At 44.8% G+C, this 11,872-nt stretch overlaps 2 protein-coding genes across 3 annotated transcripts in view; one reads left to right on the plus strand and one right to left on the minus strand.

The window, feature by feature from the left end:
- LOC117903508 overlaps window positions 1–1,352 on the minus strand; it is an 80,776-nt gene extending 79,424 nt beyond the window's left edge. Inside the window, exon 1 of the mRNA XM_034815592.1 lies at window positions 1,274–1,352. The gene's annotated coding sequence lies outside the window, so the exon portion shown is untranslated. The remainder of the gene's footprint in view (window positions 1–1,273) is intronic.
- Window positions 1,353–5,816: 4,464 nt separating this feature from the next.
- On the plus strand, window positions 5,817–11,137 carry LOC117900879 (SET domain-containing protein SmydA-8). 2 transcript variants are annotated; one of them, XM_034811410.1, is made up of 5 exons: window positions 5,817–6,176; window positions 9,321–10,384; window positions 10,446–10,568; window positions 10,629–10,822; window positions 10,879–11,137. In XM_034811410.1, exons 1-5 carry the CDS (start codon window positions 6,159–6,161, stop codon window positions 11,094–11,096), a joined length of 1,617 nt encoding a protein of 538 aa, XP_034667301.1. In that variant the 5' UTR covers window positions 5,817–6,158; the 3' UTR covers window positions 11,097–11,137. The 2 variants fall into 2 exon arrangements, with proteins under 2 accessions (XP_034667301.1, XP_034667309.1); XM_034811418.1 differs by having other exon boundaries at window positions 9,324–10,384.
- Window positions 11,138–11,872: the final 735 nt, after the last annotated feature.

Consider the following 11,872-nt stretch of genomic DNA (forward strand, 5'->3'; position numbering starts at 1 on the left):
TTACTCCAGATAAATTCTGAACTGGTTCTTTGATGATGAACTCCGCTCCTGTCAAGCAATTAGAAAATTGCACAAAACTCTCAATAGAAAATGAAAGTTCCAAAATGGACTGGAGCTAAATAAGGAGTTGACTCAATTGCGGCTCATTAAACTAAACCAGGGCTCGGCACCCATACAATTAACGAGCCGTTTTTGCGTTTGTGTGTGAAGACGCACGCAAAACGGAACATTTCACTATATTGGTATTGGTACGAATCACTGTAATACGAGTGTACCTGAGGGCAGCGCAGCAGCAGCGCCTAGTCCCGCACCCATGGGATAGGGCCGTGCCGAGCCCTGAACTAAACTAACTCAACCGGCTAAAAAACGTTCTTCAAGACAATAAAAAAAAATGGTATACTCGTAGATGTCTTTACCAATGTTTGTTTTTCTCCCAGAATTTGGTTGACTTTGCTTGCCCAGAGTAGATCGAAGTTTTTCAGGTGCACCCACGATCGAAATCGAGTTTTCCACTCTTTTTGACCTAACGAAAATTTTTGAAATACACTTTTATCAGTGTGAGCATACAGCCATCTGGATGCAATATTTGGTAGCTCTAGCTTTTATAAAATCTGACGGACGGACGGACGGACAGACAGACATTGCTATATCGACTCGGCTATTGATGCTGATCAAGAATATATACACTTTATGGGGTCGGAAACGTTTCCTTTTGTGCGTTACATACATACATATGTATGTACATCCACTTATGTGCACACATACAATCTACCCTATTTACTCTTGCAAAATCATTTTTCCTAATAAACTTGCGGTTCAACATTTGTGCAAAAAGAGATTGGATCCATGGAAAAAGCTTTCGTTAGCCGCAGAGCGAAAATGAGTGGGTGTGGGGGGTTGTGGGCAGGGGGTTGACGTAAAATACACAACAAAAACGGTCTTCAGATAAGAGAAGGCCCCGGAGATGCAAAAGTTAAGCAAGCTAAACTGTGGGCGAGTATGTAGCATTTATCCTCTGTGATTGTGTGTGTTTTTGCGTGTCACAGCCCGACATAAATGTCTTTTAATGATTAATAACTTTTTCACTCCTTTTCGCGCGCACACAGATACACAGCCAAAATAGAGCGGTGCGACAAAGGGTGCGGATGCGACACAAAAACGGTTAAGTTTCACTTATCAAAAAAATTCAAAACAAAAACAGTTACCAGCAACAAATGGCACACTAACGATCCTTTCCACAGAAAAAGACACCTCGACTCGAACGATTCCTTACGTTATTTTTCTGCACGCGTTGCCGGCGCTCCGTTGGGTCGCGTTACGTTCCGCTCCGTTACAAGTGCGCACGATGGGATAGCCGGCCAACGACTGTGCCAGCTGCTGGCCAAGTGGTGAGTTGTATGGCTTGCTTGGCGCCTTCGGCTGCCCCGTGCGACTCGTGCGACAGGTTCGGCTGGGTCCATCGTCCATTCCATCCACCACGTGCTGGGCCGCCCGTGCATTGGATATACTTTGCAGTCGTTGTCGTCGCCGCTGCGCTGTAGGATTTTCGCTTTGCTCAGGACCACCGAAGCCGATGGTGAACGTTCACGATGGGGAACGATGGTGGAACGAAGCTCGTTCCATGGTGAATTTGTGGCTGTTTTTATACCCGGTCCTCGAAGAGTAAATGGGGTATATTGTATTTGTGCACAAAGTGAATGTACATATGTAACGCACAGAAAGAAACGCTTCCGACCCCATAAGGTATATGTATATATTCTTGATCAGCATCAATAGCCGAGTCGATTGAGCCATGTCTGTCTGTCCGTACGACTGTCCGTCCGTATTGTTATATACTTCTGTGTGCTCACACTGTTACAAGTGTATTTCAAAAATTAGCCACGCCCCCTTCCGCCTCCCCAAAAGGGCGAAAACCTCCCAAATCTACAATTTTGAAGATAGCACAAAACTAAAAACGCCATTCCGTAGGGAATGACCATATCTATCAGATTACCAGATGACAGATGACAAAAAATGTAAAATTTGACAAAAAACGGCTAAGGTACAGATGTAATACTGAGTAACAGGTATAAAAGTTGTGACGCGTAAGAAGCGTCTCATACGTCCATTCGCGTTTTTTTTTTTTGCTCTGTCTGCCGGAGCTGCAGGCAATCGCCACATTGCCGTTTAAAGATAATCTGGCGACAAACTGCACAAAACCAAGCGATAAAAGGGCAGGCGATAATTTTTCATAAAGCACTCCTCTCCAGTCCAAGTTGTTGTTTGTTCTGTGTTCTTACTCAAACTATGCAACATAAAGACACTGTACAGAGTATCTAATAAAATGAACAAAAAAAAAAATGTTTAAAGCCAAATAGGCAACGTTCAGCTATTCATATTCCAGTTCGATCAGATTGCATCCTTATTACACCCGGCACTCGAAGAGTTAAAAAGGTATAATGCATTTGTGCACAAAAGTGTAAAAGTGCCGACCCCATAAAGTATGTATGTATGTATGTACATACATATATTCTTGATCAGCATCAATAGCCGAGTCTATATTTGTCTGTCTGTCCGTCTGCCCGGATGTCCGTCTTGTTAAGCGCCTGGATCTCAGAGACTATAAAAGCTAAAGCCACCCTATCACACTGTTACAAGTGTATTTAAAAAATTAGCCCGTCCGCCCTCGCAAAGGGCGAAAGTTTGCTGTATCCACAATTTTCAAGATTTTCCCAATTTTCATTGGGATTAGGGAATGACCATATCTATCAGATCACCGAATTGGGATCAGATTTTTTCAATATTATAGCCATGAATGAAGAAATTAATTTTCAGTGGATATCCCAACCCCTTCCAGCAACTTTTTTTTGTTTTTTGTACATTCTATCATTCCACACTCTGCTTAGTGTAGTGGGGCGAGCTAAAAGAGCGTGTTGGCGTGAGAAGTGAAGTAGATGTAGATCTAGATGACATATGTAGAAAAAATGTTTAAAAAAACCACTAAGGTACAGATGTAGTACTAAGTACCGGGTATAAAAGTTGTGACGCGTAAGAAGCTTCGCACACGTCCCTTCTCCTTTTTATTTCACTGTAATGAAGAAAACGCTCACTCTCTCTCTCTCATTCTTCTCCGTTTCCCGTAGAACGGGTTGTACTTTGTTGGTGGGGTGGTGATGCTTCATGAAAGCAGAAAGATGTTCCAAGCTCTAATCAAAAAGGGCATTGAGTAGAAAAAACTTGAACGTAGTGCAAGAATTAACCTTAATCTACTGCTTAAAATTAAAACTGATCAAAAATTAGTGTTTTTTATACGCTTTCCATTGCTTTTTCTGTACCTTTAGCCTCTGGCTCTTAAGTGGTCTCAAGCTTAATATTCTAGACTTTGCATTGTAAAAAAATAGCAGCGGTCAGCACTGGAGTCTGGGAGGCCATTCAACCTCACCTCTCGCGACACTTACAAAACGATTAATTTGATTGACGTGACAATTTTATTAGGCGCTAACAAACTTATTACCAGACCCGTCGTGCCTTCATTTGGTATTTTCAATTGACTGCGAGCACTTAAGCAGTTAACTTTGTATTTTCTGAACAAAATGCTGAGAACCGTCTACAGTTCATTCGCACAAGTTCCTTTCCACCCCCTCTTGCTTAGCCTGCGTTCTTTCTTCATGTGCGAGGGTATTTATATTTGTTCTGAATGGAATCATAGGTGGAACTGTTCAATTATAGTTCATGTTGCCGCTTTTGCTGATGATTTAATTGTTTCTTATGTACTTTGATGCGGACAGCAGCAACGAGAACAGCGCCAGCGGGTGTGTGTGTAGAAGGTAAAACGCAGTTCCGTAGAGAACGGCCATATCTATCAGATATCTAAATTAAGATCGGCTCAGATCATTATAATAGATAGAATGACGAAATTAATTTGAAGTGCTTATGCTTGCTTATTGTTTTCATTCTTTTTCGCTTGCACACAGCCAACTGTTTATGAAATATCTCGAATATATAACTAACTAAGGTCAGCCACTTCTGGCTCAGCCGACACTTCATAGATTTTAATGAGCAATACCCGAAACGACGCCGAATTTATTCACCTGTATTTAAAAAATAGACGACATAAATAATTGTTCGACATTTCCTGAGTTTTGAAGTCAAATTTCCCCAAACATACTGCACAAATGAGAAGGGACTTGTGAGACGCTTCTTACGCGTCACAAGTTTTATACCCGGCACTCAGTACTACATCTGCACCTTAGCGCTTATTTGTCAAATTTTACATTTTTTCTTCGTCTGTCATCAACATCAACAACACTACTCACGCCAACACGCTCCTTTAGCTCGCCACCCTCCCCTAGAGCACCACACTGCAGAGTCAGGGCAGAGACGCGGCAGAGGCAGTAGCAGAGACGTGTCAGAGGCAGAGGCCGCACACTGCGCGAGGCAGAGTGTGAATGAGAGAATGTGCAAAAAACAAATATAAGCTGCGGGACGGGGTGGGTTTGGCCACTGCAAATTAATTTCTTCATTGTGCCTATAATAATGATCCAATCGGATTGGTGATCTGAAAGATATGGTCCTTCCCTACGGAATGGCGTTTTAAGTTTTCATCTTCAAAATTGTAGATTCGGGAGGTTTTCGCCCTTTTGCGGGGGCGGGGCTCAGTTTTGAAATACACGTGTAACAGTGTGAGCATACAGAAGTCTGGATGCAAAATTTGGTGGCTCTAGCTTTTATAGTCTCTGAGTTCCAGACGCTCAACAAGACGGACGGACAGACGGACATGGCTCAATCGACTCGGCTATTGATGCTGATCAAGAATAAATATACTTTATGGGGTCGGAGACGTTTCCTTCTGTGCGTTACATACATTCACTTTGTGCACAAACTCAAAATACCCTATTGACTCTTTGAGTACCGGGTTTAATAAATGTTCTTCTTTGAAAATATGACTTTTCATATTGAAATGCGCATACAGATTTAGAGAGATATATATATGGATACATACATACATATGTACATATGTACATACATACATACGTACCAAATAAATACGTTTTGACTCCAGTTCAAAGCAGTGATATTTTGATTCCAAAGTACTTGATAGTTTTGAAAAATTATGCATGGAATCCATAGTCTTTCTCCTTAAGCAAATCATCTGCGAAAGCCACAGAATTCGCGACACGTTGCATATTCTAGCACCCATAAGATATTTGTGGTCTGATATACATATGTATGTATGTATGTACATATGTATGAATGCACATACTTACATATGTATGTACATACGTTCGTCATATGTGGGAGAGTACTTATATTAATTGGTCTCACACGAGTCCTGTCAGTTTATATGATCCCCTGTTATGCCCTGTACTTTATGAGTACTATTGGTATCCGCCAAAAACGACCATTTATACATATGCACATACATATGTATATGTACATACATCTGTATGTATGTACATACATATGTACCTACTTTACATGGAACAGGGGCTGGTCGTGGGGCGCTTTCTTGGATCTTGTTGGAAAGTGATCAGAGTAATGTATGTATGTATGTGTGTGCATATGGATGCACATAGTGCGCACACAACGCCCTTATGGCCACTTCCTCCAGCTGCCGGTAGTGGCATCAAGAGAAAGATTGAGAGAGGGGTTCTCCCAGAATATACTGATTTTGAAACTCATAAATGTGTATAAATATTCAGACGGGGGTACTCGGGTGTCCATCACGCCATGGCAGTGCCTCGACCGTGCCGTGGTAGTGGTGCGCGCCGCTGTGCGAGTCCCCGCCTTTGGCAGTGACTGTTGAATCAGTGCCAACAACTTGACACAGCGCCGTCTCCCAGAGCTCGACGACATCTCGACAGTTGCAATTTGGGCGTTGCGGTTGGAACAACGCGTTGCCAGAACTGGCAGAACATTTGTTTTCCTCATTCCGTATTTCCCACTCGCTGTCATATCGGCATACGGCATTCTTACATTCTTACGTGCTTGCATATGTACTTTGTGCGGCTAACAGGCGTAATTAATTGACAAGTTGCTGGACATATGTACATGCATATATATCAAGTGCGGGCCGGCCTCTGAGTTCTCCGTGTTCGCAGCTCAAAAATTATCACTTAAAATCAATTAGGAGCCGGAGTGAACACACAACCAAATCAAATTTAATCACAAATAAAGCGATGCCAGGAAGGAAAAAAGTAAACAACGCAGGTGGTAGTGGACGGACGGATGGTCGTGAGAGTGGTGGTGAAAGTGGAGGGGCCTTGCGCGGTTAAATTAAAAATTAATTTGCCGCACAGGCAAAAGCAAACACGAGTATTGCAAGTAAAGCGTAAACACTTTCCAATACACATATGTATGTACATATGTATGTACTGCATACACATTAACATATGCATACATATCTATATATGTATGCACATGCGTATATTGGGATTTACATACATATGTATTAATGTATGCGTGTATGTATGCATGTACAGGCATGACATTTAATGACTAGCAAATAAAGTACACGGGTAAAATAATTCCCGATATGTCGCTCCGCCATTTGCCCATTCCGACCCAATAAATACCCAAACCCAATCATGTAGTTCCTTGAATAAAAGTAATATACATACATACATACATACATATGTATAAGTAATCAAGACATAAATATATATACATACATGCATATGTATATATGTATGTCTCTATGTATGTACATATGTACATATGCACAAATTCTTCACCGGACACCAGCCAGAAAAAAAAAAAAAAATCTATTTTGGATGTTTTGTTTTCTCTTATGATTTTATTGTTGTTGTTGATTTTTTTTTGGTACCCAGTACCCGGCACACAGTCCAGGAGTATTCTGCGAGGGTAGGACTGTTTGGTAATGGTTTCTTTGATACTTCTGACAGATGACTTTTGTATTAATAATACCTCAAATAAGTACTGCAAGAAACGAGTAGGAACGTGTGAGACGCTTCTTACGCGTCACAGCTTTTATACCCGGTACTCAGTACCACATCTGTACCTTAGCGGTTTTTTTCGAATTGTAAATTTTTTCTTCATCTGTTATCTACATCTACAACACTTTTCACGCCAACACGCTATTTTCGCCCGCCCCCCTTTCCTAGAGCCACACACTGCAGAGGAACGGCAGAGGCAGAGGCAGGGGAACTGCAGAGGCAGAGGCCGCACACTGCAGAAGCAGAGTGTGAATGAGAGAATTTGAAAAAAAAAACAACAAAAGCTGCTGGACTTTATTTCTTCATTCTGGCTATAATAATGATCCATCTGACTCCAATTCGGTGATCTGATAGATATGGTCATTCCCTACGGATTGGAGTTTTTATACCCGGTACTCGAAGAGTATTCTTGATCAGCATAAATAGCCGAGTCGATAGAGCCATGTCTGTGGAAACGTATAAAAAGCCATGAAAAATGAATAATATATGTATGAATAATGTGCGCTGTGACCACCTTCTAATTTGAAATCTAGCAAAGCTAATAGTGAGATCTCAGATCAGAGGCCCTTACCGTAGAACGGTGACAGTTGTACCCATACACATGTGCTCGTTCAGTCTGTGAATCATTATTTTAGTATGTGGCAAACGGCAAAAGTGGAATCAGCCCGATCGCATAATAATAACGAGAAGGGACGTGTGAGACGCTTCTTACGCGTCACAACTTTTATACCCGGCACTCAGAACTACATCTGTACATTAGCGGTTATTTGTCAAATTTTAAATTTTTTCTTCATCTGTCATCTACATCTACAACACTTCTCACACCAACACGCTCCTTTAGCTCGCCCCCCTTCCCTAGACGCACACACTGCAGACTCACGACAGAGGCAGAGCCAGCGGCAGACGGCCAGTGTGCTGCTATAAGCTGCGGGACGGGGTGGGTTTGGCCACTGAAAATTAATTTCTTCATTGTGGCTATAATAATGATCCAATTGGATCCCAATTTGGTGATCTGATAGATATGGTCATTTTAGTTTAGTTTTCTGCTATCTTCAAAATTGTAGATTTGGGAGGTTTTCGCCCTTTTGCGGAGGCGGAAGGGGGCGTGGCTCTTTTGAAATACACTTGTAACAGTGTGAGCACACAGAAGTATGGATGCAAAATTTGGTGGCTCTAGCTTTTATGGTCTCTGAGATCCAGGCGCTCAACAAGACGGACGGACAGACGGACGGACAGACAGACATGGCTCAATCGACTCGGCTATTGATGCTGATCAAGAATATATATTCTTTATGGGGTCGGAGACGTTTCCTTCTGTGCGTTACATACATTCACTTTGTGCAAAAATACAATATACCCTATTTAGCCTTCGAGTACCGGGTATAATCATTAACCAATTTTCGATCATCCTCTCATTATAAGACTAATGTCGTGCAGTTTAATTGTACTTCTCCATGTTTTTTTTGGTAGTTTTCTCTTAAGCTAAGAACAAAAGATTCCTTAGGTATCCCTTGGTCTATCTACACGTAAAGCCAATATGTACCGTGGGACTACGGTGTGTGCCGTTCCCTTTTTGTAATGGAATGGTTTGGGAAAGGAGAGGCGGTATGATGCCCCAGCTATGCCGTACCACTAGGCACGGGGCCGCATTTTCTTGCTTTGTTTTATTTAGAACAGAACGCAATGTGTAAAGGCCGAGATATAAATAAATCGGATATGAATGAATACGACACCGAATTCGAGTCGGTGTCCGTGTCCGAATCCGATATGTAGACGATGCGTTGAGCTGGTTGGAACTATTCAAATTATTTTTCTACTTTTTAGCTAGTAAATTTGGCCCCCAAAACGTGTCACGAGTTTGATGAGGCGATTCCTTAACCGACGACTAACTGACCATATGAATTACAAACTAACGAATACTATAGGAGTTTCCCCCAAGAGTATCTGGGATTATGCACAAGCCTAAGCCATACCCATGTACTTTATTTGTCCATTCAATGTCATGCCTGTACATACATATGTACATACATACACACATACCTACATATGTATGTACATATGTATGTATTTTCATGGGCATGTATGTTTAGGTGCATACATATGTATAGTTCAGTGGGTAAACCTTGATAGTTTCACTCATATGGAACACTTACCAGCATTGGCGACAGGATGATTGCCATTTAATTGTCAGCTGTTGACAGAAATCATGGAAGACGGAGCTTCAGTTCGACCACCAACGAGCAGTCCAGGGGCTAGGTGAAAGACGACAGACGAAAGGGGACCGAGTGATTTATGAGCGTGGGCAGGGGATGGCAATTAGAATACAATTAGCAGAGGATGGCCGCCAATTCAATCGTCACTAATGAGCACTTTTGTTTTCTGCAGCAGCTCCACCACAAAAGCAACAAAGCCAGGCACCAGCCTCACCAGAGAGCGGAGAGGAACGGCAACGGACAGCAGAGCCAGTCGGAGAAGGAGTCTGAGAATGGCCCCACCGCAGAGCCTGTCCCCGGCCCCTTCCGCATTGCACAGTCCGAGGTGTATGGCCGCTATCTGGTGGCTAACCGGCAGCTTGAGGCGGGCGAGCTGCTTATCACGGAGGAGCCACTGGTCATCGGTCCGTGCGTGAGTGGGGACGCCGTGTGCCTGGGTTGCTACCAGCCGGTGGGGCTCGGGAGGGACCAGTACCGGTGCCCTGGGTGCGGGTGGCCGCTGTGTGAGGCCAGTTGCCCGGGCCTGGGCCGACGCGTCGGCCACACCACCGAGGAGTGCGCTCTGTACGGGGAGCGGAGACCGGCCGTCGCGGAGTTGCTCAGCGATCGCACGAGCCCGTCGAGTGTGAGGGACCTGTACGAGTTGGTAATGATCGTGCGGATACTGCTGATGCGCACACATGCTCCGGAGCAGTTCGCTCTGATTGCCCGCATGGAGTCGCACACGGAGGAGCGGCGCAAGAACGCTGCGCTCTGGTCACACTACGAGCAGAAGGTGGTAGGACGTCTGCGCGACGAGTGGAAGCTAGGGGATCTGGCGTTGGAGGAGGGGGCTCGGACGGTGCACGAGATCTGCGGCATCCTCGACGTCAACTGCTTCGAGATCGGCCAGAAGGGGGCCAAGGCGCGGACACTATATCCTAGCGCCTTCCTGCTCGCGCACGACTGCAGCCCGAACACCGCACACACGGACGACCCCCGGTCCTTCGCCATCCTGTTGCGCACCTCTCGGCGCGTTAGCGAGCATGAGGCCTTGACGCTCAGCTATGCGTACACGCTGCAGGGAACCCTCAAGCGGCGCTCGTTTATGTACGAGGGCAAGCTGTTCTGGTGCCGCTGCCGACGCTGCGCCGACCCGCAGGAACTTGGAAGTGACTGCAGTGCGATCGTTTGCCCCGCCTGCCAGCAGGGCACGGTCCGGGCGGTCGCGCCCCTGGAGCAGACTGCCGACTGGGCGTGAGTAAAGGGGCTCTGCGTGGGTTAAACTCCGGGGCTAACAAACCTAATATCCGGGCAGCTGCGATCGCTGCGACCACCAAACGAAGGTCCTCGACCTGGAGCGTCAAATGGACCACATCAACAACGATCTGGAGGCCATCGACGTTCACGACATACCCGGACTGGAGAACTTCCTCGTACGGTGCGTATCAGATCTTATCAGATTCCATCATGGAAACCTTCATCAATAATTTCTGAGCAGCTACCGGAAAACTCTGCGCCCCAACCACTACCTTCTGCTTTCGGCCAAGTACTCTCTGTGCCAGATCTACGGTCGCATTAAGGGCTACCTTCTGTCCGAAATGTCGCCCCAGGACATAGCCCGCAAGGAGCGCTACTGCCGGGAGTTCCTGGCCATAATCGACTTGCTGGAGCCAGGCCTGACCCGCCTTAGAGGTGAGTTTCTGCAAGCCCTCTGTTCCCTTTTGAAATCCTTACTCTGGTTGATTCAGGACTCATCATGTACGAGCTACACGCCCCGGTAATGGTATTGGCGCAGATGGGCCTGCAGAGTGGCGAGATCTCGCGGCAGGACTTCCAACGCCGGGTCAAGGAGGTAGCCAAGCTGCTGCAGAACAGCCGCGACATCCTGCTATTGGAACCGGAGGGGTCCAGCGAGCACGAAATGGGCATGGCTGCTGCCGATGCAGTCACCAAAATGGGCCTCTAAACAACTATTCTAAGCAGTAATAAACGTTGTATAAACCCTCTAAATTTAATATGGCTAATTAAACTGCTCGTTTTCTCAAGGAACGAATACGGCTTTTTCTGTTAGATTTTGGGCACTACTTCCTCATCTGCTCCAACCATGTTTTCCCACTTCAATTCCTCTCACTCAAAAAACGGACTTCCTTCATAGTCTGACTTGGTGAGCTTAGCACACTTTTTATGGATAGCTTTACATCTTGGTCCCACATTATTCTTTTACCGATACCTGGTTAAAGCCGGACTTTCTCAGTTCGAAAGTTTTGGCAGATCGGTACACAATTTGTAGGAGTGATCTTTCGTCTCGACGTGGAGGAGGGGTTCTGATTACAGTGGACTCTTACTTCACGTCGGAGCTTTTCACAGTCCAGGTTTCACAAGACCTGGAACTCCTTTGTGTCAGACTGATTCTTCCCGGCCATTCTATTTATGTCACTTGCTCGTATATTCCACCGACTTCGGATGTCTTAATATACGAGCAGCAATTGTCCGCCTTAAAAACTGTTTCTTCCTCGCTATCTGATAAAGACAATATAATAGTTATTGGGGATTTCAACCTGCCATGTACTGTTTGGTCTTCGGTTAACGAGTCTAATAACTTTGTACCCATGACACGACACGACGTTATTGATGGTCTATTGGTCTATTGCTTAGACCTGTCCCTGTCTCAGTTCAACCATGTGAAAAATTCCTTGGGTGGATAGCTTGATCTGTGCTTTTTCTCTGATCCAACCATTGCAC

This window comes from Drosophila subobscura, chromosome A, assembly GCF_008121235.1.
Source record: "Drosophila subobscura isolate 14011-0131.10 chromosome A, UCBerk_Dsub_1.0, whole genome shotgun sequence".
Taxonomy (NCBI): Eukaryota; Metazoa; Arthropoda; class Insecta; order Diptera; family Drosophilidae; genus Drosophila; species Drosophila subobscura.